Below are 27,656 nucleotides of genomic sequence, written 5' to 3'. Positions count from 1 at the left end.
GCACATTAATTTGCGAGCACATTTCTTCTTACTATTTGAATACCAAAATAAACACATATATATTTTTTTTCAATATAAAATGCATTTTAAAAGCCCCCAACACACACTCTTCACACTCTCATTTTGTTTCACAAAAAAAAAAAAAAAAAAAAAGAAGAAGCAGAAAAAAACCCTGAGTGCTGAGTTCGAGAAAAGTAGGTTGACAAGCCACACAATTTCACAATAGTAGACTTTATCATTTTATGGTAATTTAACTGAATCTGTTTTTCTTTTTTTATGAAAATGATTTTATACATGCATTAATTGAAACATCTTGACAAAATAAACAGTCCCCTTTATTAAATGAATTATTAAATTAACTTCTTGGTCCAAAAGCATGGAAAACTCAACCAAGCAGGCTTCACAAAAATAATGAATAATGTGCACACACTCCATGCTGAGATCAAAGTATGCTAGAAAAGAAAGATATATCCACTTCAACAAATACCACAAATGTTTTTCCAGGTATAGATTAAGACAGCTATTCCAAATCAAAAGTCGGTTACACTTTATTTTAAGGTGATGTTGTTACTCAAATAAGTACTGTAATATTAATTAACTAGCCTACATGTACTTAGTTACGGTTAAGGATTGGTTTAGGGTTAGTTACTTGTAATTATGTATAATTTACTGTTATTACTAAAGTAAGTACATGTAACTTGTAACTATGTCACCTTAAAATAAAGTGTTACCCAAAAGTATTCCAACTGACAAAGCGATATAGTTCAATTAAACTTAAAAGTACTTAAACACAACATTTCATCTGAAGCCGGGGTTTTCAAACGTTTTGATTCCACCGACCCTCATTTATGATGATTCTCTGCGGGACCCATTAAAATACAAAGGCAGGTACATATTTGTCTGTATTAAACACTCATACAATATTTATACAATGAAAATGAATAAGTGTTTATTAATAGAAAGTAAATATTTTCCAATTAATATTTTCTACACATTATTAGATTTGCTGGATGTACACATAAAGAAAAATTTAGAACTATAACTGTAAATTCAATAAAATAATTGTGATTAATCTCTTGACTTGAAAGCAGTCTTGAAAGCAGAATGAAATATTAATAATATCAAATTTAGTTGATTTTTTTATTTTTATTTTATCATGTGTTCATGACTTCGGCAGGTTTAGAGCTGCATATGTGCTGTTGATTTGGCTGGGCCGAATATTTCTACGCAGCTTGGAAAAATCCATCGTGGCGTACTGAAAGAACAATATTAGCAAATTCAGCTACAATTAAACCAAAATTAAGAAATATAATGGTATGTTTGAATAACAGGTCTGCAAGAATCCTTAATAATTATCAATACAGAAATGAGAATTTTAGTTATTTACATTTAATATTATGTCTAAAGTGACTTACATTGCATTTCAAGTTACACATCTTACATTCTTATCAGTTCTTGTTCTCAGTTATGAAGGATGGATTCACATTTTTAAGTATTCTTACCTGTAATTGCTCCTGATGCTCTTCTATTGGTCTAACTTGATTCTGCTGTAGATCAGTGTTGAGTTGTGATTGTTCTGTGGATCTTCTGTTTCCAACAACAAAAACCTTTACAAGTCCTAAAAATGGAACAGTGTTTCAGATTCAATAAAAGATTGTATTATTCTTTCTTAATAATAATGAAATAGTCAAATGCCTAAATAAATAATATTTACTTATTTAATTAACTTCAGCTACCAATGGAAAAGCATGATATAATATTTGTACAGCTGGCTGAAAATCTCTCACCGATCAGCACAATGAGCAGAAGCCCGTTCATCAGAGCAGATATGATGATAATAATCTGCCATTGTGTCTGATTCTGATCAATAAACTCCACCGCTGTCTGATTGTGACACTCAGTTGGTTGAGTTGATTCTGTAATGAAAGTTTCAGTCCATTCAAGTAACAACTGTTACTGTTAGTAAATATAATGTTAGTAGGGCAATGTCTACAAATTTGTAGCACTGAAAATATTGATAATATATTATATAATTTGTGTATAATTGTTTTTCTTACCATTGAAATGCAGTCTGGTGCTGTTGCTGAGTTTTGGAGGTGTGCCTGTTTTCATACAGTAATAAACTCCTAATTCATCAGCGGTTACATTATTAATAACCAGACGATGTTTTAACTGCACTGAAAATTTCTTTCTGAATGCATTATTTAAGTATAAAGGTGATATTGGTGTTGGGAATGATCGTAGAATCACTGTTGGAGGATCTGGTGTTTTCAGTAAAATCCAATAAACCTCATTTTCATCAAGATCACAGTTTATGGTCACATTTGATCCCGAATCAGTGAGTTGATCTGAGACTGCAGCTCGACAACAGATTAATACATCTATAAGATCAAAAATTTTATAAGATTACCCAGGTAAAACCTGTGTGATGCATAACATAAAACTATTTAATACTTTAATGTTTACAAAGCAAAACACATTGATATCATGTAAAAAATAATAATAAAAAAAAACTCACAGAGCTGAAGCTGAATGATCTTCATGTTGATTAAAACACTTCAATATGAATCTGCTTCCCTTCACACAAAATTTAAAATGAAGTCTACTGCAGCTCTGAAGCAAAAGACAGGAAGACGAAAAACCTTCCCTCATCAAGCAGAGGAAGTCAAAGTCAAACTCACTCTGACCACACTTTTTTCAACACCAAATGCCCTTATTACCATCACCACTTCATTAATCAAGTTGAGCATGTTTAATATTTGATTATGTTCGTTTTTTCCTCAGTCACTTTGGTCAATTTTGGTAAATCACAATTGAAATGCTCAAAACTACATAGTCTAGTCACTTGTGCACACACTTGTGTGGCATTTTGAATATTTCAAAACAGTAAATCATTTTGCGAAGGAATTGGTTAAATTAATTCAGTTTTGAAAAAGCTTTGTTTCTCTCATAGTGTTTGTTCTCTTACCATGTGCTCTTGTCTAGTCTTGTGTTTTTGTTGAGCACATGGTTTGTGATTATGTTCATTATTGACTTTGACATACAAATCTGGTACTGTGAATTCCACACCTACTTTGTCTTCTATATTTTTCGATGCATCCGAATATATATGAACATATCCATAATAATTATCTTGAATATACTTACAGTATGTGTTTTGTAATCATCTGGTCTCTTATCCTTATTGTCTAACAAATGTTACATCTACTATGGGTTGTGGTAATGACCACTTCGGAATTGATGACCATGGTACTGTTAGACTTTTTGTTTTCCTTTATTTCCATTACTTTTAACACGTTTGGTATTTCCCATTCAAAAGTTTGGATTTCTATCTTTTCTTTTTCCAACATTGTTTTATGGTCATTATTCACTTGACCCTTTTCCCGTCATGTGATCCTGTCTTGTGCTGGCCCTGTACATGTCTTGTTCTCATTGGTTCCCTTTTCGAGGGAACTCAGTGCTGTATCTGATTGTTGACACTATGAGAATGCGTGAGCGGTCTCTGAAGCACCAATTCTACTGGCCGACAGTTGTAGTATGACATGAAATGGCGCATTGTATAACTATAAAATGGCGCCTGCATTGAACGTCTTCAGCTTCTTTGTCTTCAGGAAGCACTACATGTTAAAAATACAACATGCAACAACATGCTCAGGGCTTCAAGGGCAAATCCCCCGAGAGGGGTTGGCCTAGACCAAGTTTCATGTACCCAAAATCTCCCTAAGGAAATCGCTTTGCTAACCCCGCTACCTCTGATGTTATGGGGCGCAGTGGTTTCCAGCAGGTTAGTTACCCAGTGTCTGCCTGGGAATTGGGATGCCTGCATCCTTTGAGCAGGATATTGGAGAAGAATATTCGACCGTTCCTTGCCAGCAAGCAGTTTCAGACAATATGGCAGTGTGGCAACTTCTGCCAAATGTGTCTCCTTGGGTTCTGTGAACCGTGGAATGAGGCTACAGGATACAGTTTCAATCTTGTACTCCTCGTTTCAACAGGGTACTAAATACAGTAGTGAGTACAGAGCAGACTCTGGTATTGGAACAGGAAGTCCAGTCTCTTTTGGTGAAAGAGACCATATAAGTTGTTCCTCTTCCCGAAAGAGAATCAAGCTATTACAGCTGGTACTTTTTAGTTTCCAAAAAGGATGAGGGAGTTACATCCAATCTTGGATTTGTGTTATCTGATCAATTCTCTAGGGACTTACAGGTTCAAGATGTTAACACTAAAGCTCATTGTCTCAAATCAGATCTGAGGACTGGTTTGTCCTATAGGACATAATCTTTTCCCGGAACAATCAGGGGAAAGCCTCAGTATAGGATATATAGGACAGCCCATATAGGATATATAGGACACACACATTCATCCTTCCCCAGCACGGAAAGTTCCTCGGATTTGCTTTCGGGGGCAAAGCTTACCAGTATCTGGCTCTTCCTTTCGACCTAGCCTTATCACCACGCACCTTTACAAAGTGCATGGATGCAGCTCTGGCTCCTCTGTGATTTTAGGGCATTTGTTTACTCATTTACATTGTCGACTGGTTAATTAGCCCAGTCCGAGAAGATGGCTTGCATCAAGATGTTGTTCTCCCCCACATGAGGTGCTTCAGTTTTAAAACTCTAAGAAAAGGGTGCTTTCTACATTTTAGAGAACCATGTTTCTAGGAGTGGTATGGGATTCAACTACGATGCAGGCATGGTTGTCCCTTGCATGTATAGAGGTGATTCTCATGGCCCTATAGAAATCAAGTTAAGCCAAGCCGTACTGTTAAACAGTTCAATAAACTGTTAGGATTCCCACCTGGAGGTATCTTCTGTCTCAGGCAGGGGCTCAATTTATCACCCCCAACCCAAGATATGGGTATGGCCCCTGAGGGGGACCAACTATTGATTGTTGAGACAATCTTATACGCTAGAGCTTCATCCAAGAGGAAATTGTATGCCTTCAAACTGAGACTTTTTTCCTGGACCCAGTTTACTTCCATGGTATTTTTTTTTCCGACTATGAGTCACTGGGTACATCAATTGTCTGTTTACAGACATTCTTCAAAATATCTTCCTTTGTGTTCAGCAGAAGAAATACATTCATACAGGTTTGAAAAAACCTAATGACAGAATTTTCATTTTGAGTTAACTATTCCTTTAAGTTATAAACGGGACATACCTTTGTTTGTGTATATAAGCCCTTTTTCAATCTGTTCATGGTCCAATATTGTTTAATATCAATGTGTTGGTGGTTGTGTTTCTTCCAAGTTATTCTCCCGTTTATTATTTTGACTTTGATTATCTTTGTGTACAGCCACCAAACATGACAGTAGGGATAGGCAAATGAAGCCTCATGAAGCACTGAGACTTTCCCCTGATTGTTCCGGGAAAAGATTTGAAGCATTAAAAGTGTCGAAAACAGCACCATCTTGTGGCAGGTCAAATTTATAGCAGCCATAAACTCGAGTGTGCAGCAGCGTTGTTTTATCTAAGCACAAATAAAAGCCTGAAAATGCTAAATGTTCAGTTTTCTGACAATATAATTCACATATTAAAGTGTGGAAATAAATGAAATGTAACTGCATCTCCTCTGGTCCTGAAGAATCCTATCAACTGGTCAGCAAAAGTGTGACATAGGCAGCAAACAGCCAATCAAATGGAACATAGAGAGCATCAGTTTGATAAAATTCTCTCAAGCGAGCGAGTTGGCACAATTCACTTCCATAACTGAACTCACACCTCACACACAACTTTTCAGGACTACCGCATTCTTGGAAAACCTCTGTGTGAATGGAACCGGACTGGACAATTAGATGTCCATCACTACATACAGTGCGAGAGATATGCTCTGCACAAACGCATGTTTACCATGTTTTGTGTGCTACACATATGCATAAAACTCAAATGGCTCCACTCTCCACCAGATATAAACGCTGCAGTCGGTTAATAAAGATATGATCGATGAACTCGATTGGACTCGTCGTGTCAAATGTGATATGACTTTTCAGTTTAATGGATGTCGCCATCTTTGATTTAAAATATATATGATCTTTGATACAGAATATAATATGAGAATACGGGCTTGACTCCCATTGTACGTTCATACAGATATTATTCAAGGTGCAAGTTGCTGTGTGAACTGGACATTTCGAGACTCAAACCTAGTGCGGTTGTCAATCCCAAAAACTGGCAGTGTGAACATAGCCTTTGTCTCTAAAATTCCTTCACTGCAAATTTCTTTAATTTGCAGCAAGAGATACAAGGGGAGTGGCTTTATAGAGGGTATGCACTTATAGAGGGTATGCGTGTGACATCACCGTCGGCCAGAGTGACTGCAGTTACACCCACTGAGTGGCAAAAATGCCGTGCGCCAGCATCGGTTTTCAGCGTGAATGTCGCGAAAAACACCCAAAACACATCTAAAACGGGAAAGAGCTTTGCGATTGACTGTATAAAAAGATATATATATATATATATATATATATATATATATACAAATGATAAAAGCCCCGCACATGACATGCAGTACATATAAATTTATATATATATAATTTTTTTTCTGCATGTCATGTGCAGGGCTTTTATCTTTTTTTTATTTTTATTAATCAAAAGTGTGGAAATATAATCACATTGTATAATATAACCAATATGTGTTTTTATTAACACACGTACCATAATTACTAGTTCTCAGTAAATAAATATTAGGCTTCAATAAGTTATATTGTATTATTACAAAAGCATAGCTGTAAATAAAAAAAGAACATACCGTGCATGTCAGCTGACCTGCTCATCCTGTTTTTATTAAGTGTACAACCAGTTTGTTTAAAGTTTCTCCTCCCATCACATTGCCAGAGAATATCACTCTCTGAATCTTTTTCACTATCACTCACTACTTTTACTGCACTATGCAGTATTATAGTGCAACTATGAGCCAGAGCTTTCTGGATTGAGCCAAGATATAACCTTAACTCTGGTGATTTCTTGTGTATTTATTCATTTATTTCATTTAAGAGAGAGTTACTTTCCTCCTGCTTCATCTGCTGTTTTTTTAATAAACAAAATTTGAAAGGCAAATGAAAAAGAAAATTCCAGTCGCTCCTTGTTGTTTTCAGTTCCTGTCAGCATGAGGATAACCGGTAGCTCTGCATTTTTTTGTTGTTTGTACAGTGACAATGAACAAGTCAAGATATGACAGTGTATGTCAGTGTGGCACAATGACAACAGAAATATAAGACATCATTCAGTGAAATTATTCACTTGAGGATCATGATCCAGAATATAATCTTTTCCCAGAGGAGCTGCAAAGAGCTGAGAGCTGAAGCTTCTCTCTCATAATAATGTAAGTCTGAGTACATTTACTCATTTAATTCATCGCTGCTCTTTTCAACAAAATGAGATTAGATAACATCCAACTCTTGTCTTGAATAATGTATATCAGGAATCAAACAAATGCCCAAACTGCTGTCCCAGAGACTATTAGTTTATTCACAATAACAAACCAAATGTTTAGCTTTGAGATTACAGGAGTCAGAAATAAACCTCTGTAAGAACTTTCTTGAGGGGTAGCACTTAAGTATTTTAATAATTATGTATATTGCAATGTATATAATACATTACAAAATAATTGACTAACCAAAACAATACTATTCTTAGCTAAATTGTCACAAAAAAATTGCATCATATATTTTGTCAAATTTTACGTTTACTTCAGTTAATTTTAAAAGTTTAATTAATAGAAGAAATCTGAGAAAATGAAGACAGCCTTTTTATAACTAATAAAATATTAAATAGCTTTGAAATACAATTAAAATAACTTTCAATAGCTTTGAAAGTCTGAACATCAACATAAAGAGAAGTAATAAAATAGAGAGAGTCTCTCAGCTTTAGAAAGCAAATTCTTTCCTTGAGAGAAGTTTCTATGTGACCACAGATTTAATTCCTGTTCTTTCAGTTGTCAAAACATCTACTCATATTCTTAGAATTGACAAAATCCAGATAAGTGGCTTTATCCTTCACTGGGATATCTATGCCTGACAAAATCAATTCAATGCTTTATAAATGTCTAAAAACGTAAAAGTAAAGCTCTCACCCAAAAATAAAACTGAGAAATCAAAAAGATCCAACAGTAATATTAGAAATGTGCCTTACATAACATACTGGGATTTATATTGTCTTGTACATTTATTAGACACTAAAAACTAAGGCTTAAATGTTGTAATTATTATTACCAAGATGAATAGCGTTATAAGGCCTTGAGTAAGTGCAGGAGAGAAGCTTTCATGCTTTTAATGAAAATCTACAAAAGAAAAATATATAATTGATTATAAAACAACCTAAGTGTTAAGATTAAGAAGATTAATGGCTTCAGTCCAAACAAAGAGGCTTCCCTTTTATCAGCTTTATTTATTCTAGCAAACACAACATGAAGAAAGAACACTTGTGGTACAGAATTATTAAGGCACCAACATGCTCACCAACAAAATATGCTCTGCTCAGATGCCACTAACAGGCCTTAAAGTCCATATAAAATCAAAACAGAAGTTTTTTGCCTTTTAGTATGAATATGTTAAATAAATATATATATATAATAGTGCTCCAAAACAAAAAAAACACACATTTTAAAGATACAAATATTCAAAGCGTACAGTGTCTCACTTCTGCCAATATGGATCAATAATTTTGATGATATCACTCTGCACTTCAGCTTCTCATCAGATTTTCTGTCCAGTCAAATGCTCTCGGAGTGTCCCGCCCCCCGCATTATAGAAAGATGCTAAAGCTGTAGCTGAAATCAGTCACTTGTTCACACAATGTTATATGGCACATGGTGCATTATATAAGGGATAGGGAACTATTCAGAGAGTCTAAACGTGCTTTCCATGGGGTGAACAAAGTCTGGTTTTGCATCAGAGTCATGCGAGCCTCCGCAGTGCACACAGTCTGAGACACGACAGCACAGAGCGGTTTATATGCTAAGAGAGATAACACCGGTGCCTTGCACCAGCATATATTACATGCTTTTCAAGCTATATTACTGTAAATTATCACTATTATTCTAGTGGAAACAGCTCTATGGTACATCTAAAGGGTGAATTTATTAAACGTAATGGTAACACTTCACAATAAGGGTGCACTAATAAGCATTACTGCTTAACTATTGCACACATTATTATGAGTTAAAGGAGTAGTTCACTTTAAAAGGAAAATTACCCCATGATTGATCACCCTCAAGCCATCCAATGTGTATATGACTTTGTCTTTCAGACGAATACAATCTGAGTTATATTAAAAAAATACCCTTACGCTTCCGAGATTTATAATGGCAGTGGATTGCAACCATCAGTTTGAAGCATATAAAAGTGCTCCACACTGCTCCGGGAGGTTAATAAAGGCCTTCTGAAGTGAAGAGATGCGTTTGTGTAAGAAAAATATTCATATGTAAAACTGTATTAAGTAAAATAACTAGCTACCGGCCAAACGAACATACAGATTCCACTTAAGTGTAAAGCTCAACTTATGCAAGTAATGCTGATATTTACGCTACGCCATGACGCACTACACTACTTAGGGGTGGGAGAAAAGGTTGATGCATCGCAATTCATTATCTAACGATTCAAAATCGATTCTGTGTTCAATTCAAACTGCCACTTACCACTGTGCGCGCGTGCGGTCACTGGCCAAACAGAAAAACCCGTTGATAGACGAACGTTTGTATGCTGGTGAATTGGCTTCGTTTAAGATAAAACGGACAAACTATGAGCTGCTCCATCAAATTTGAAATCGACTGTGTGGCAACATTTTGGATTTTCTGAAGACACCGAAAAAGGTGTCGTAGATAAAAGCCATACTGTGTGCAAAGTCTGTGGCACCAAATTCAAATATTTCAGCAACACAACTAATATGAAGAAACATATTACACGGTTCCACTCAGAGCTGGAGAAACAGCATTCTGTTCCAATCACGAACATTCCCGTTTACAGTCAAAGGACCCTCGAGCAAGCAGCAAAGCTTCTACCGAATTCTGAAAAGCCGAAACGAATTACGGGTTTTATTGCCAAAGATTTGCACCCTTACTCCGTTGTGGATAACCAAGGATTTCGCACGATGTTACAGGTACTTGAGCCACGATACAGTTTGCCCTCACGTCGTTATTTTAGTGAGAAAAATTGTCATACTTAGTTGTAAATTGAGAACTGTTTATTCTTAATGATTGTTCTTTGCAATTGTATGGCTTACCATGTTTCATTCAGAGCTTGTTAATTCTGAATATAACTTTGTTAATAAAATAAAAGTATTGAAAGAAATCTTCATAATCATTTTTAATATGGCAATACTGTCAAACAGATATTTTAACTATAAACAAAAAGCATAGTAACTCCAATTTTGGTTAAAATTTAAAGTTCATGTATTTGCACAGCAGGATAATTAGTTACCAAAACTGTATGTTAAGAATCATTTTGGGAATCAGATCGTTACTCCCAGAATCGGGATCGGATCGTTAAGCGCCTTAAGATTCCCACCCCAACACTACTTCCAAGGTCTTAAGTTGCCCTTTATATGCAAGTAGACAGCGTATGGCCAAAAGCTAAAATTGTACTTTAACGTGTTAAATATTTTTCTTGCACAAAATCATTGCTTCGCTTCAGAAGGCCTTTATTAACCCCCCGGAGCCGTGTGGAGCACTTTTATCATGGATGGATGCACTTTTTTGAGCTTCAAACTGATGGTTGCAATCCACTGCCATTATAAAGCTCGGAAGCGTCAGAGTGTTTATTAATATAACTCAGATTGTATTCTGAAAGAAGAAAGTCATATACATCTCGGATGGCTTGAGGGTGAGTAAATCATGGGGTAATTTTCATTTTAAAGTGAACTACTCCTTTAAATGTATGACTCATGAAGAACTAAACCATTTATTAATGATTACCACTTCAGCAACTAATAAAGAGTCTATCTGATTATTGTAATGGGTAATAAATGTAATGTAATAAATATTAATAAATTAATTGCTTTTAATTTAAATGTCACGATTAATTCCTTAACATATAGTATTATCTAGTAGTGTAAATTAATTTGTTTATTACAATAATGTGTCAAAGCCATGCATTTCAACTTCCAGTTGTCTGCATTAATGAATCAATAGCTAACGATTTGCAAAGATATCATTATGTTATGACTTTACTTGTTAAGGCACATGACTATTAACTCATGAAGTATTATGTCCTTTTGGTTCTGACATCCCCACTAAGCCATGGTTTTCAATTTCAAGCCGTCTACAACCACTATTCCACTGTATGGTGCATACGGTGTCTTATTGTTCATGTGGCAATATGTCTGGTTGAAGCTTGAGGTCTAGGATTCAAAAGTGAGACACTGAGAACATGAGGCCGTTTGTGCTACTTCTGATACAAAGGACAAATGGATTAGCAATGGTCTGACACGTTCAGTGTAGACAGCTGTTGCGGAGCGATGCAATAACGGTCAAGTTCAGTTTAGACACAATGCTGTGTCAGTAGTTCAGATTCTGATGAGCTAATATTTGTGTACAGCCCAACTTATCCATCTTTTAAACACATTTTTAAATTACATTCACTGTGCAACTGTGACCTCAAACTTTAGTGGGGATGTCAAAACCCTTAACGACATATTACTTAATGAGTTAAAAGTAATGTGCCTTTACATGTAAAGTCATAACATAATAACAGGCTATCTTTGCAAATCATTAGCTAATGATTAATTAAGCAGACACCTCAAATTTACAATAAAAATTTAAAATACATGGCTTTGCCACATTGTGGTAATAAATATTAATTCATACTACTAGATAATACTATATGTAAGGAAACAAGTAATACAAGCTATGCTCGTTTTTGTGAAACTCGAACACATTTTATACGTTTTCTTTATACATCTTTATTTTATTAAATGCAACTGATCGTACAGGCCGTTCACGCGGTCACAACATATCAGTTCTGCCGTTGCTTACTTGACATTTCAGCCATTCATCATAAAACAAAAATTCAGCCAACCAAACATAAAAGTTACATTGCTTAATTTAAATGGTCCGCTATAAAATCAGCATTTCCAACACCCAACCAAACACATTTTTGCGCAAGTGAAGGATGCCGTTTACGTGAATATTGGAACATGAGTGAAGTACAAAGCCTTGTTTACATAATAATATATATAATAATAATAATAATAATAATAATAATAATAGTGTAGCAACCAAATGTTAGGCTACATGGCAAATATGGAAACATATATGGATTCATGCCGAATAGGAAAGGTGAGCCGTACAGTTTCACTTTTAAATAAATTAATTTTGGCTTGATGTTTGTATGTTGCTTATAATGAATGCCACTATAATTTGTGTTTTATTTTATGGTTTAATATTTAATTTTATAGCTACTTATTTTTAATTTTTCTTTGTTGTGGAGTGAGGGGATGTGTTTACAATGTTTGTAATTTACCGGTATTTAATATAACCTATAATATAATCTTTCACTGCCTTACTTCTTCAAAGGAAGCTTGAGGTATTTTTTTTTTTCCAGGGACATTTAATAGCCAAAAAGACTATTATAACCACGACAAAAAATAATACAAGTGATAGAATGATCCATTTCGTCATCTGGTCTTGTGATGTGTCCGGTCCTTGGTTTCCATGTTCAGTGGAATTTTTGCCTTTTTCTGCTGTTGATTCTATAACAAAACAAGTTCAGAAAAAAAACACTTTTACTTCACTATGATAAGGAAAACATATCTGTCTATAATTTGTATACAGCAGCATTCAGGCTGTTTTAAAAATAAAAAAACTTTAAACATAAATGAGCAATTTTTACGTACCATTAATGATCAGCTGTATAGTCTGTGGTTCAGATAAGAGTGTGATGATGCAGCTGAACTCTCCTGCATCAGCGTGAGTGAGATTGATGAGTTTGAGGGAAAAGTTTCCACTCCGATACTCTTCTGGAAAAGTTTCAGCTCTGCTCTGGTACCGAGGGTTTTGATGTGTAACTGAAACTTTACCTTTAATTAAATCATAGACAGTCTCACTGTCATTGTGTCTCCAAAGCACATCCATGTCTTGAAGTTTATGTTCATATTCAGTGTAAGAACATGGCAGGACAACAGAACCACCAATAACAGCCTCTCTGTGTACCGTGTCCTGCAGAGACACTGAAATCACACAACCTGTAATTGTAAAGGCACAGTCTGATATTTATACATGTGACATACATTCATCTTTCATACGTGTTGTTCAGATGCTCACCTTTGTTTATCAGCACTGAAAACACACAGATGAAGCACCAACTGCAGAAACAGAAAGAAAAAAAAACAAGTTAATTTAACTAGCTTAATCTCAACCAGTACAGCAGGACATTGGCAACAGGCTAGATGAGAAGATATCAGAACTGATCAATGGTGATCATGCTGGTTAGAAAAGCTCTCTGACTTGCTCTGATGTAAATACTGTCACAAGACTCAAGATAGGTGCCGTTTCTGGTAACCAGGGGCTTGTAAGTAAGGGTTACAGGATTAGTTTCGAATTGACAAAACCAAAGCAACCCAGTAGGGCTCTGTTGGTACTAGGCATGCGTGATATACTGATAATGGAAAAATATTTAAAACGATATAATACGAGTGCTAATTTCGGAACTTGATGCAATGCTGTTCCGATGTTCACCACTATGTGGCAGTGTGTTACCCAAACTGAAGTGAAACCGTGTGGTGACAACTCAGGTTCTCATCGAAATCGGGTCTCTGTTAGGACTCCAAGCGATCCCATTGGCTCAAATTACTTTTGTACTCTCAATTATCCCTGATTAAAATTCCTACAAAATAATTTTACAATAAATGCTGTTTGAATTACATTCATGTCTGTGTTAGATAGCTTATGTACTAGCGTAGCATACAGATACTAGAATTAGCCTGATATCTCAGTTTATACACGCATTTGCACTTGCCCTACATGTATTCATAATCATCTTTAATGCAATTACGTGCTAAATTAAGTGTTAATATAAATGTCTTAATATTTATGTTCAATCAATCAATCAAGTGAAAGAAACGTTCAATTTGTTTTATTATGCACTGTATACTATAGTAACCTATAGCCTACATATTTTAAATGAATATTGTATGCATGTACTTAGTATAATCATTAACTGATAGTTAATCGATTTCGAGGGAGGATGTCATCATGATACCAGCAAATGTGACAGAGGAACAAGATGGATCAAACTAATAAATCTCACTCTACACGATAATTGTGCTGACGATATAAAATTTGAGAGTATCAATATAATGTTAATGCTTCCGTGTGTATTTGTGCAAGCACTCTGTGAAGAGCAGAGTTTGCCGCATTGAGCATTGTAGCCAATCACAGACATTCCAGTTGAGCATACTTGCCAATCAGAGGTGTTTAAGTTAGTCAGAAGCCACTCATCACCACTTAAAACATTGTATTTTTGTTTAGCGCGAGCTCATAGAGTTCAGCACATTCGCAAATCGTTTCATTATAAAAAAAACATCACAATATAAATAAGAAATTCATTGTGCGGTGTTGTCAAGAGTCACAGATTATAATGGGAGTTTTCGCAATCAGTAAGGAGCGCGATGCTGAGTTTCAGTGATTGTAATGGGAGCTCTGTTTGCTCGCTTTTGGTATAAAACATGCATGTGTCATGCTGCTAACTGCACATTGCAAAGTTTCTGAATTGACAACCTTATTTAAATGCGGGATTGAATCCGAAATAGCGATGACTGACAGACACTGATAACCATAGCAACGGACGGGACAAAAATCTGTTACTGTATCTCAATATAGATCTGTGCATCAAGTCTTGGAGTATAAATGCTAACTAATAGATCTGCCACGATCTATGCAATGTTTAATGTGCTACTTTTTGAAGGAATAACACTTTTTGTATTATTCAATAGTAGTTCCATAATAACATACTATTTTAATTGCATCACTTTAGTTTTACTGAGTACAGAGCACTGATGAGTGCCATTTATGTTGTTCATATTAAAGCTTGAAAACAAGCAACACATTTGTCACTGCAGAGTGTCATGCAGTGTTCTTAATTATTTCTTACAATTATGTTCAAATCAGTTCACTTTTGAGGCTGGTTATTTGTCACCTATGGTACTGATTTTCTATTTGTACTGAGGTATTAGATTCTAGTATCGTACGAAAGCCGACACGTGTGCATGTGAAACTTTGACATCAGTACCGAACAGCCAATCACACGCTTTAAAGGGTAACTCTCGCCAAAATTGAACCTAGGCTCTTTTTGTTAATCTGACTCTCCTGGAGTCAAACCTTCATGTAAAAGCATAATTAGAATGGAAACGCCACTTTTAAGATTGACCGTATTTTTGTTTTAGGTCAAAATGCCTTTTGAAAATGCCTTTTGAATGGGAGTGCATGGGACACTTCTATGATAACATCAAAATCGCTATTTTTAAAACACTAAGAAGGCTCGACACAACATAAAACTGTGCTCGTAGTATCACCAGGGGCTCTACACATGAACTTGAGCATTGACTACATTGTTTGTGTACACAAAGTTTACTAAAAAGAAAGGTTTTGTACGACTCACTTTATCAGATAGTGTTTCCGGTGGCTGGAATTATGTCAGTCAAAAGTAGTCGATGTAAATAGGAAAATGTTGGCGTTATTTTGTCACTTATTGGGAGCAGTATGCTAGCTGGAGCTGTTTACCTCCAGTCTTTGTGCTAAGCTAGGCTAGCGGTGGGTGCGTCAGACAGAGTTACAGCACGCACGGAGATGAGAAGTGTATGTACAGTATGGACTCATCTAACTCTGGGGGATACGGTGAATAAGCTAAAGTCCCAAAAAGTTGGCGTGTTCCTTTAAAACATAAGCTGCGTTTACATGGACACTTATAATCGGATTGAAGGCTCAATCGGACTAAAAAACCTTCATGTAAACACCTTAATCGATCCGATTGAGCTCGATCCGAATTAAATTTCTAGCGGATTGAAAGGGGTGGTTTATTCCTTTTGTAATCCGATCGAGAGAACATGTAAACACTTGATCGGATTGAAAACCGAAACTGAAAGGACTGCGCATGTGCAATGACGTTAAATAGCGTAATGACGTTTAATGCGCGGAACGAGCTGTTCTTCCTGTTGAATAAAGTGTCATATAAATAAGTGTCCCATCATTCTAAAATTCTCATTTCACTCTGCGTCCGTCAAGTGAAGCAGGACAACGTCCCACCAGTCCTTGTTTTGGATTCTCATCCACAGACGACTGGTTTTGGCCGCGGGGAGGGGCATTTTTACTGCGTGAAAAATATAAGCAGCACTGCAAAACGGTTAATATGCTCATTGTCTCCAAATCATGACCAGAGACGGATTAAAATTACGTCTGCTGTTTAAAACAAGTAAAGAACCAATAGAGGAGAATAGTTATGCGCGAAATGCGGGAAACTCTGTATATTTGTGTAGCGTGCGCATGTCAAAAAATCTATTCTGATTTGAAACTTGTGACATATAAACATGCACATCAACCCGATTACTTTATTTATCGTTCATGTAAACACCGTGTTCAGATTCATCAATCGTATTGATTTCATTCCGATTGAACCAAAAGGTGTCCATGTAAACGTAGCTATAGAGAAACACAATAGAGTGGTGCAGGTATGACATCACTTTGTAGGCCAAAACGCTGAAGCGAGTTAGCATTTTAGCACTTCTGGTTCAGAAGTGAATGGATTTTTGAATGGGGTTTTGGTTAAATGGCTGACATAAGGTCTGTGTGATAAACAAGCTCAAGATACTTTCACGTTTTATTCTACGAGTATTTCACCAGTATTATCCCACTCGTGATTTTTTTTAAGCTGTTACGCGTCTTTAAAAAATTGGTTTGTAACAAGTGTCAAGGCATCATCACGCTGAACAGGTAAACTCACTCCGCTTTTACTAACTATTCTAACTGATACATTCTGGGAAAATGTTTTTAGATAAACTAAAAAAGTTGTCAGAAGCTTAGTGGTGATGATGATGTTTAATTTCCTGGTGTAGTTCGTTTATAGCCTTTAGATTTTAACTTCTGCCAACTGCATTTAGGCTTAATTTCATAGAAGTTGTTTTAATCAGTGAAAATTATTTCGATGGACATAACGTGCAAGTATCATAAACTTTTGTTGATCACAGAGATTTTTTTTTTTGTGTGCGATAATCCAAAAGCCTATGGCAAAATCCTGGGTTTTTTCTGAGGGAACAGTGTGATGCGAACTGGCGGTTGACCTACAAAGTGACATCATACCTGCACCAATCTTTGCACTCTCTTCTGCTGAAGATGAAAGGTGCGTCCCAAATCACTTACTTGTGCAATATTCTATGCCATTTTGTAGTATAAATAGTGCTAGTAGTGCGTTCACACTGAAAATTCTAAAAAGAACAAGTGCACTTTAAGTACCCGGATGATGCACTTATTTAACCGAAAAAAATAAGTGTGGAACGTTGGACACTTCATGCACTCGACTGTCGCAGCTTTAATTACGTAGCGGAGGGGGAGGGGCTATCAGAATCTGATGTTGAAAGACAAAATAAACGTATAAAGTTCATACACTACAAGGTTGAGTACATGGTGTTTAAGTGCATAGTGCGTCATTTGGGACACAGCTTAAGAGATTGAAGTATATATATATGCATTTACACAGCAAGAAGAAAATATCTTGCTTTATTAGTGCCATAGTTGCCATAGTATAACTCATAGTTGCTAGCCAGATTTACAACACAGGACAAATAGAGTGAGACTGCAATCCCATAAAAGTGCTGATGGAAGTGGAACATTTTGCGGTTGACAATGTTAATTGACGATGCGCAAATTAAAGAACACAGACTCAGCAGATCATTTCCATACTGACCTACACAATCTACCTCGATCAGCGCAAAGTACCGCCTGGATAAAAGTATAACCTGGAAAATGTATTTATTTAAATGCGTAATTAGTTTAAAAGCTTTTTTTTCTTGTTTGATTATTATGGGGTTGATGTTGTTTTCAAAAATCTTGAAAAACTTGCTTATGTTATTGTTTACTTTGATAATTATTATAATTTATTATTCGTAAGTTATTATTTGATAATATACTCCAAAGAGCAATTGAACATTGAATCAGTTCAATCATAATTAATAGTCTTTTATCAATCTTTCTTTTTCGATTAAAAATAAATATTAAGTAAAATGTATGTTGAATATATATTTATATTATTGTCAAACAGGGCAGGGCAAGTGAAGACGCATTTGAGATTTAAAACGCGTGATGATAACAAGAGAAACGGTAAAGCTTCTTGGCTGGCCACTTGTGATCGGTTCACCGAAAACGCATCGAAGTACCAGGTAGAAAGAAACAGACTCTCTCTCGCTTGATTTCCGATATATTGTATATATTTTGCGGGCGTCAGAGAGCCGCTATCAGTATGCGAATTGCGAAAAACTTCCGGGTAGGAAGTCTGGTGCATGTAACTTAGCATATGTGTCCTGCAGATGTTAAACTCTGAAAATTATTTAGCAGTAACGTTATATGTTCTTGTTGTAAAGTATCTTCACCCATCTTACCCGACTGGTCAGATCGTGAACGCAGAGTAAGACGAGACCAAGCAAACTATAAAGGCAATCAAACACGCCCCGAGAAACAAAAGGCCAACAGAACAAGCTAATGCTAATGGCTAACAGCTAAATAAAAATAATAGTTACAGCTATTTCTCTGAGTATTGCCCTGCAACTCGTTAATAAAACAAACCACGAATGATGCATCAATGGCGTTAAATGGGTTTGTTTGTTAATACTAGTTAAAGTGAGGACCAAAACAAACCAGGCCAAACGCAAAAGCGAGCGCGCTAACTTTTTTTACACTTGCCGCGGTAGTATAGAAATGAAATGTCTACGAAGTACGTAGTTTGTGAAAACAGAAATTCATTTGAAAAATCATGAACATACCTGATGATCATAGCGCATCAATTAATATATATACAATTATTATATATATTACATTATATAAGTGACGAGGACTTTCGTAACACGCTTGAGGCCTTGTTTATACTTTCGCCTGGCTCCGCAGCGCGAGTCTCCTCCGCTGACTGCGCGCACACCTTGCCAAACGAGGCGTTTATACTTGACGTGCTAGCCGTTGTACTATTCTGTGAAACGACAGGGGGCGACGTATTTGTCCTCTAACCATCAGGAATCAACGGTGAGAAAAAGAAAGGTCCACACGTGACAATGTTTATTGTAGTACTACACCACAAAAATAATCGTGTAAAATCCAGTAAACATTGAGATTATTAGTTGTGACATTAGAACAAAATATGTGGATATAAAAACATGTATGTAGGCTAGACAGCTAAATTAACGATATCTTAAATATTTTCCAATTTCACTAAACATTTCAGTAAGTTTCATGGACATTTTATAAAACATGGACCTTTATTTTTATTAAAATGGCTTATGTCTGCTATAGGCTCATTTTGTAAATGTAAGCAACTAATTTAAGACGCACAAACTGGGTGCCGGTGCGGTGAGACGTACATGCTTGGCCAGATTCGGCTCGACGTCATGCATCTTTGGATGCGGAGCCGCGCGCGCTGTTACAAATAAAAAAAACGTGCACACCGGCAAGCAAAATGGTGTGTTGCGCACCTAACGGCCACAACCGCCCACACCGCAATGACGGATTTTTTGCCGCACGAATCCGTCACGCTCCTGCGGATGCGGCGAGTATAAACCTAGCTTAAAGGAACATGCCGACTTTTTGGGACTTTAGCTTATTCACCGTATCCCCCAGAGTTAGATAAGTCCATACATACCCTTTTCATCTCCGTGTGTGCCGTAACTCTGTCTGACGCATCCACCGCTAGCCTAGCTTAGCACAAAGACTGGAGGTAAATGGCTCCAGCTAGCATACTGCTCCCAATAAGTGACAAAATAACGCCAACATTTTCCTATTTACATGTTGTGATTTGTATAGTCACAGCGTGTACAAATAACAAGGTCACATGAGACACAGCCATCTTCTAACCGTATACATACAGGGAACTATATTCTCAGAAGGCGAAGTGAGGAGCAGAGAGTTTGCTCAGAGTTGGAGTAAATCACTCTGCAGAAGTAGCAGTGCTTCACCTTGAAAAAATGAGTCACTTCATAGAATTGACTAGGTGGCACTGTCACAAAAAAACTAGGGTCCTGGAACTGTGGTCCTGAAACTGCAGCCACCGGTATTGCAGGAATATAATATTGGGTGATAATCTCTGTGAACCCATGAACCAGTGTCTACATATTTTTACCTGATCTTGGATCAATTCTATAGATTTTTAGGCATTTAAGGACACATTTGTGACCCTGGACCACAAAACCAGTCACATGGGTCAATTTTTTGAAATTGAGATTTATACATCATCTGAAAGCAGAATAAATAAGCTTTCCATTGATGCGTGGTTTGTTATGATAGGGCAATATTTGGCCGAGATACAACTATCTGAAAATCTGGAATCTGAGGGTGCAAAAAAAAATCGAAACACTGAGAAAATCGCCTTTATAGTTGTCCATTTATGTTCTCTATTGTGCTGAATTCACTCACAAAAATATGTTTGGCTCGAGGTCATGGTGCAAAGGACCCTAGGTTGAAATTACTCCGAACCATCCCTTTAAGTATTTTACTCATACCGAACGTATTGGCTCAAAGATGCACTAGTCCTCGACACCTAAGAGACATGCCAGTGAAAATAAGGAAACAATTGATTTGTAATATGAGAAATCATGTTTATTTTCTTAAATCAAAATAAATCTGAACACTTAAAGTCCGCGTGAACCGGAAGTTGCAAACGTCTTTTCTCCAGTGTTGTGACGTATTTCCCAGTGAAACGGAAACAGAGGGCAGGGTTTTACATCTCGCACTCATAGCAGACTAACGGTTTGAGGGGAGTGGTTAAGCGTTTCCCAACCCAAGCCGTCAAACCTACATCATCAGAGAAGGAACGCCATTCCAGACCGGAAGTAACTTTTCAGATTTTGATTAAAGATTACCACGGCAAACATTTTTTTTCTGTGTATTAACTTGCACGGATAAATTTTTCACCACAAGACTAGTAATATGCGCTAACAAAGTAAATAGGGTCGATTTTGATTTCAGTTGGACTTTAAATATTGCAAAAAATAAAGGGCAACACAACAACCTTTTAAACGTCTACAAACTCTCAAGTCTCAGTTAAGCTCAATTTCACAAATAGGCCTTAAGTAAACCAATATCCTTCAAAAAGGTCTCATCAATATAGCGGATAAATTAAATATTAAGTAAAATTACATAATCAAAGTCAACTTGATAGTCAATATCAATTCTTTATAGCAGAAACAAACTGCTTCTGAAAAAGTTAGGTGCCATGCAAAATGTAATGTGTAATTGCATTACTCATCAGAAATGTGTTGGAGTAAAAAGTACATTTAGGCTACTTATTAAAAAATGTAGTCAAGTAGAGCGTAAAAGTTGCTAATATATTTGATACTCAATTAAACTTCCCATGACTGGATTCTTGCTCTAGAGCTTTACACATTTCAGACAAACATCCATGCTTATATCTAAATCCAGAACTAAAAAAAGGAGTTCAACTAAAATTTCCGAACTGCCGCCACACGTCTAGGAAAAAATATGGGTAACACTTTTTTGATAGTCCCCTTTAGACATTGTTTGTTTACTATAAGTAATATTGCACCTACATGTCAATTAACTCTCATATGAAATCATTTTGCAAAAAAAAAATATATATAGCCTATATATTTTTTTTTCATGAGACTGGCCAGCAAATGAGACTTATTATTTTATTATTAATTAGCAAAAAGAAACACACCACTGAAATAAGTGAGTAAATGGGAATTAGTCTGAAACCCTGAATCCTAAAATGTTTGTGATTATTGGCACCTCGTTGTTACAAATTGTTCAGTCATTATAAATAACATGATATATTTTAAATAACTCCATTCGTCTGTCTGCCTGTCCATCCATAATACTGATTATCCTTTGTGATGAAAAAAGCATCATTAATAGTTTAGAAAGGGCCAAATTATCCTCCTGATGATATATTGTTTCTTTACGTTGTGTTTGCTTTTGTTAAATATTTTTATTTATTTATAGGCCTACATGATTTTATGTTTGCTAATATTAAAACTGCACATCATTTCAAATCTGATTCATTAATTCCCTATAACACATCAGTCGATTGGCAGCAGAATTTGCTAAATAAATGGATGTTGCTCTTTTCAGTGTTTATAACTCCAGCATCATGGAGCAAGGGTTACAGTAACACCACACCTTAGTGAATGTAAAACATTAAACAAATTGAATGGCAAATTTATGAAAAGGCTGTGTTTTTTTAAAAAAAAATTACCCTTTTGTTTTTCTTTCTCTGCAGGTCAGATTGAGGACGTCACTGGAAGATCTGCATTCCTGAAGTACTTGATAAAGCAGACAGTGTATTGAGACACACTGACAGTAGGAATGTGTGTGAGATCAGAAAATAACAGTTTAAATCTGTGACTCTATAAGAACTGTGGCGAGATGCATGGAGAAATACCTGCTAAACTACAGTGTGTGGAGAGTTTTAGACACTTGTGAAAAATGATGTAAAGTGAACAACAATGTCATAATATATTTCTCTTTTAAAATCAAATCTATATTGATCACATTAAAACAGCTTTGTCATAGTTTTAATTTTGTGTGTATGTTTGTGTATAAATACTAACATGTACAGTACTGTATATTTACATGAACTGGGTATGACAGAAGCCAAGAACCTTATTTAATGTTGAAATACATCTGTAAGATTGATCTTCAATGTTCACTGGGATATTTGAAGTGTTAAATGTCTTAATAAAATGTCTTGAAAGTGTTTAGTGCCTTAAATGTCCCTTTAGTATGATGATTATTCCAGCCTGTAATTTTTTTAATAATGAGCATTCTGAACACTTCCCTAAACCTTACCACCTTGCATATCAAACACAGTATTTTTGTCTCCTTAAGAAAGATCTGTTTATTTGAGAAACAAAGCTGAGTATGAAAATAAGACTTGTTTTGAATATAATTTAATATAAGTCATCAGCAAACAATAACTGAAAACAAGCTCTCTATATATCAAGGTTTACAGGGAGAGGAAACAAGAAACAGGTGAGATGCATTAATCAAACAATGAATAGTAACAAATGCAAACAAAGAAAACAGAAAAGGAAACAATGATACAAAGAAAACAAAAAACAAATAAGGGTATGTTTACACGACAACGATGCACAAAAAAAATGGAAACCTGTTTTCTTTGTACAGACGACAATGTTGTGTGTGTTCACACAGATCCGCAAAAACGAAAAGTCGCTATATATAGGGAACACAGTCAGGCAAACAAGGAAACCAAAACACCATGATAATAAAACAGAACATGCATTTCAAATGTATAACAGAATGAGACACTAAAAAAGGAACATTGTTTGCTAAAGGACAAACGAGTCGGTCAGTGTGTTGCTGTCTTGACAATTCTGTACCACAAGTTTCTTTCTTCATGTTGTGTTTACTAGTGTTAAATCTATTATGTTTTCTTTATGTGTTATTTCATAATTATGTTCAAATTAGAACTGTGTTTCATTTACCAAGTCTGACTCATTACTATGACATTATGTCTTCATTTAGTTTGTCTTGTTCAGTTCATTTGCCCTTATTGTGTATCTTGATTAGTTAACCATTCGCACCTGTTTCTGTTCTCCCTGATTACATTCTCCCTCATTAGTTCCCTTATAAAGTTGTTCTGTTCACTGTCTGTAACACTCTCTTGTTATCTGCGTTATTAGCAGCATGACAATTACACATAATTTTTTTTTCTTTGTATATAAAGATGAAACATGGTGCTCAAGGTTGAGATCTTCTATACAAGTTGTTATAGACACTCCACAGAATGAGTAGATGGTGTCTTCAACTGCACGACTGTCAGACCTTTTTATTATTCACAAATTGTAAAATCGGTTGTAAAAATGTGGTTTCTCCCAGACAGCAACATAGTGTCGGCCCAGATCCGGCCCCCATCTGGTACATGTGGATTCCACACAGCTCTGGATTCTGGGCTGGATCAACATCTTTGTTGGTCCCGAAACAACATTCCAGTCAAACCAGAACCCCACACCGTACACAAACCATAAACTAGCCCTCAAATCAGTGGACAATTATTGGTTGATAAAGATGATGAAGCCTAAACCTAACAGTAAACCTAAACCTAAAATGTGATTGGTTGATAAGGATGTTTTTCCAGGACCAACAAGGATGTTGATTCAGGAAACTTCCTCCTTGGTGAAATCACGTTCACCTGTATGTACATATTCTTCTGAGAAAGATGCAAATGTGCTCCTTGCCACCTTGAATATCAAATGTACTGTATTTTTTGTCATGTTTTCAAGAAGATTCAAGGTGACTTTAACTAAGAATCCAAACTGTTTAAGCTGTTATGACTTTTCTGAGAATATATTATTTCAATGAAGTCACACTTCTTTGTTTTAAGCATAAATATAACATAATACAGTGTAGGTTATGCTCAGAACTAGAAATACAGTGAACAGGAAGGAGTAGTTTAGTGTTTTTCTCACTGTTGTGTGGCGCCCTCTACTGGATAAACTCCTGAACTAAATCCTTGAAATGCTGCACAGTGATTTGGATACTTAAGCCATGCTTTAAAATGTCATTATATAACAAAATATTAAAGCAGATGACATTTATTTTAACAACATATAGCACAAGTACACTGTGTTACTGTAGATTTACTTAAGTTCACTTGTCAAGTGCACAGCATCATTCAGTCTCTTATGCATAAAGCACACTGCAAATACAAAGATCCCTAAACAGCCCAAACAAGACAGAACTTTCCTGCTAAGTTTATGCTGTGGTCACTTTCCATTTCTCTACTTTAATGTACAAGCTAGCATTAGTGCTAGTGGTGGAATCAGATTTCATTGTTGGGATAGTCGACCTCTTCTTTCTTCCCTCGTTCTCGATTGCTCTGACTCTGCCGGATCTTTCGTGTGGACTCGATCCCTGAGCTCTCAAACAGCCGTGCCATGAAAGCCAGGCCCTCTGTTCAAAAGTTCAAAAGGATCTCAAAGTGGTTGTTGCGTAGCTGTCAAGGGAGAGACAGAAATCACTCAGATTTCATCTAAAAGATCTCCATTTTTGTTTGTCTTACTGGTTTGGAATGACATTAGTGTGAGTAAATGATGATATAATTAGTATTTTTGGGTGAACTAACCTTTTAAACTTTTAAACATATGTTATGTATGAAATATAATGTTTAAATATATGTAACCTGTACGGTGGTAGCATTTTTACTTGAGTCTTGGCATCAGAGCTGATCAGCCCTATAACATACTCAAGGGCCCTGCAAATTACTCAAGGCCCCGCCTCCTCCTCGTGTCAAAGCCTGTCTAAAGTTTACAACATATGAGAAAATTAGGCGGAACTCCTGCTGGTCACGAAAATAGAGAAAAAAAGCACTATGAGAGTGAATTGCGGGAACAGCAATCAGGTAGACTTGTTCTCTCCTCTCCAAGTTTGATGTTAGCAAAGAACAGTAAAGTTAAGTTGATGTGCATCTCTCTCTAGTCTTGTCTGTCTAACCCAGCTGGGCAGTGCATCTTTTGGTCTGTCTGTGTCTTGTTTGCTAACGCCGGCCACTTCCAGGGCTGTGTTCTGTGACTTTGTGCCTGACTAAAAAAGTGAGAGTGAAATACAACTATTTATTACGTTTGATAAACGACAAAGGGCGAACGTTAACATGCGTTCTAGGGCTGTAGTCAAGACCACCTTTGTCGAGTCCAAGACCAGGACTAGTCGAGTCCAAGTCAAGACCAAGTCCAAAGAGGTTCGAGTCCACGACAAGACCGAGTCCAAAAAGGTTCGAGTCCGAGTCCAGGACAGGAAAAAAAAGTCTGCTAAAAAATATAGCCTATAGAAATTAAATCATTATGTGATAATGAAATAATGAATGATTTTAATTTTATTTAAAATAATTGACTAATTCAAAGAACAACAAAAAAATAATTATATAGGCCTAAAGGAGCACACACATTCGTTTCGACTGTCTGATCAGCCTCACATTCTGTTCCTGTCAATCAAACACGCAATGTCAACCAATTAAACTGCATGAGGGAGGGCCGAGCCAACTCACACACACACACACACACACACACACACACTATGATGCGGATGAACCGCGGATCGGGCGGATGACATGACGAAAAATAATATTTTAATTAAATTCGGGCGGGTGGCGGTTGAACCAATCAAATGAAAAAAGTTTGCCACTAAGCAAACCTGCAAACTATGAGCCCAGCTGTCTAGCCTACTGGAGGAGCCAGTAATATCTTCACTCGTGAAAAATCCTCTCACCGGCCCCCGCTCCCTCTAGTGAAGATATTACTGCGCCGAAGTCGAAGTGCTATTTTTACTCTGCAATAAAGCAAGATGGAAAGCAATGCATTGACAGTGACTATTGATTTATGGCTATATTGCATTTAAAATGTTGATTGGCTGGACATACTGGTCAATATGGATGCACATCCATCAGTAAATAATAACCATCAAATATCAAGTATTGCTTTTATCATTTAAAACACAGTGACGTGCTATGGCAAGCCATTCTAGCTTTTATTCATTCACAGGATGCATTTTTGATATCAATTGGCCTAATTAACTTTGTACTATTTAAAATGTAAATTCTTAAGAATGTACTTTTAGTACTTTTAATGTACTTCCTAGTAACAATATATCAGGAATTACATTTTCATTAGTAGTTAAAGGAGGGAGGATTGTAGTGGGAGCACTGGGGTGTCAGCCTGTCAGGTCTGACTGTGTGGCAATGGCAAATGGTTTAAATTGCTCATGGGTCAGTTAGGGGGGCCCCTTAACAGAATTTTGCTTAGGGCCAGCCCAGGCCCATGGAAGTCAGGATCAGCTCTGCTTGGCATTCAAAATGGCCAAAATTTAGAGTCTGAGTTCAAAGTGAAAGTCAGAGTTCAGTCTGACTGCCTGTAAGTGGTGTGGCTTTGTCGTGTGAAGGACAGCAAACACGAGCATTTTGCAGCTTCTAAGAGTTTTTACTAAGCATTTCACATTCTTTGTACATTTTTAATATTCACAGTGTATTTTGTGCATAATTGTGTTGGACATTTCAGAGTTGTTTTGCCTGTAGCTGAAGTTGGTACAGTTGTTCAAGTTGAAGTTTATTGCATCTCCTAAAAGATAATAGACATTAAATCTGTGCATTAAATCTTTTGCTCTTCTAAGCAGAAGTGTAAGCAGTGTGGTTAAGCTCAAATAAAGTGTAAAGTTGGTCACTTGACAATAAATGACTCATGGTGTCATGTTGTTCTTGACAGGTGGTTTACCCTTGAGCAGAGTTCACATTTGCTTTAGACATATCGGCATTTTTTAACCTCAAACGGAAAAAGAATGGCAGTGCAGTCAGTGAGTGGGGTTTAACAGTTTGATAGAATAATTGTTGTTGTTTCTTCATGTAGACTATAAATATTCTTAAATTAATAATGTTACAGGTTAAACCACCTGGCTTTGCCTGGATATGACCATTTAGACTCTGCTTTGTCTACTTTGTCTCAGTAGAC

The 27,656-nt window shown here is 36.3% G+C and overlaps 2 protein-coding genes across 3 annotated transcripts; both read right to left on the bottom strand.

The window, feature by feature from the left end:
* Window positions 1-218: 218 nt before the first annotated feature.
* LOC311085397 (uncharacterized protein) lies at window positions 219-2,565 on the bottom strand. The gene is made up of 5 exons (XM_084117906.1): window positions 2,519-2,565; window positions 2,058-2,381; window positions 1,788-1,916; window positions 1,503-1,618; window positions 219-1,255 (listed from the first exon to the last, which is right to left on the bottom strand). The coding sequence occupies exons 1-5, from the start codon at window positions 2,541-2,543 to the stop codon at window positions 1,163-1,165; spliced, it is 687 nt and encodes a 228-aa protein (XP_083974032.1). The 5' UTR covers window positions 2,544-2,565; the 3' UTR covers window positions 219-1,162.
* A 5,799-nt stretch (window positions 2,566-8,364) lies between these two features.
* Window positions 8,365-19,103, bottom strand: LOC311084418 (ICOS ligand-like). 2 transcript variants are annotated; one of them, XM_084116426.1, is made up of 4 exons: window positions 18,960-19,103; window positions 13,255-13,295; window positions 12,828-13,175; window positions 8,365-12,683 (listed from the first exon to the last, which is right to left on the bottom strand). In XM_084116426.1, exons 1-4 carry the CDS (start codon window positions 18,968-18,970, stop codon window positions 12,502-12,504), a joined length of 582 nt encoding a protein of 193 aa, XP_083972552.1. In that variant the 5' UTR covers window positions 18,971-19,103; the 3' UTR covers window positions 8,365-12,501. The 2 variants fall into 2 exon arrangements, with proteins under 2 accessions (XP_083972552.1, XP_083972553.1); XM_084116427.1 differs by having other exon boundaries at window positions 12,828-13,160.
* Window positions 19,104-27,656: the final 8,553 nt, after the last annotated feature.

This window comes from Abramis brama (genome assembly GCF_963993115.1).
Source record: "Abramis brama genome assembly, chromosome: 6".
NCBI classification, from domain to species: Eukaryota; Metazoa; Chordata; class Actinopteri; order Cypriniformes; family Leuciscidae; genus Abramis; species Abramis brama.
The sequence above is the reverse complement of the archived record's forward strand: the minus strand, read 5'-3'. Positions and strand labels throughout refer to the sequence as shown.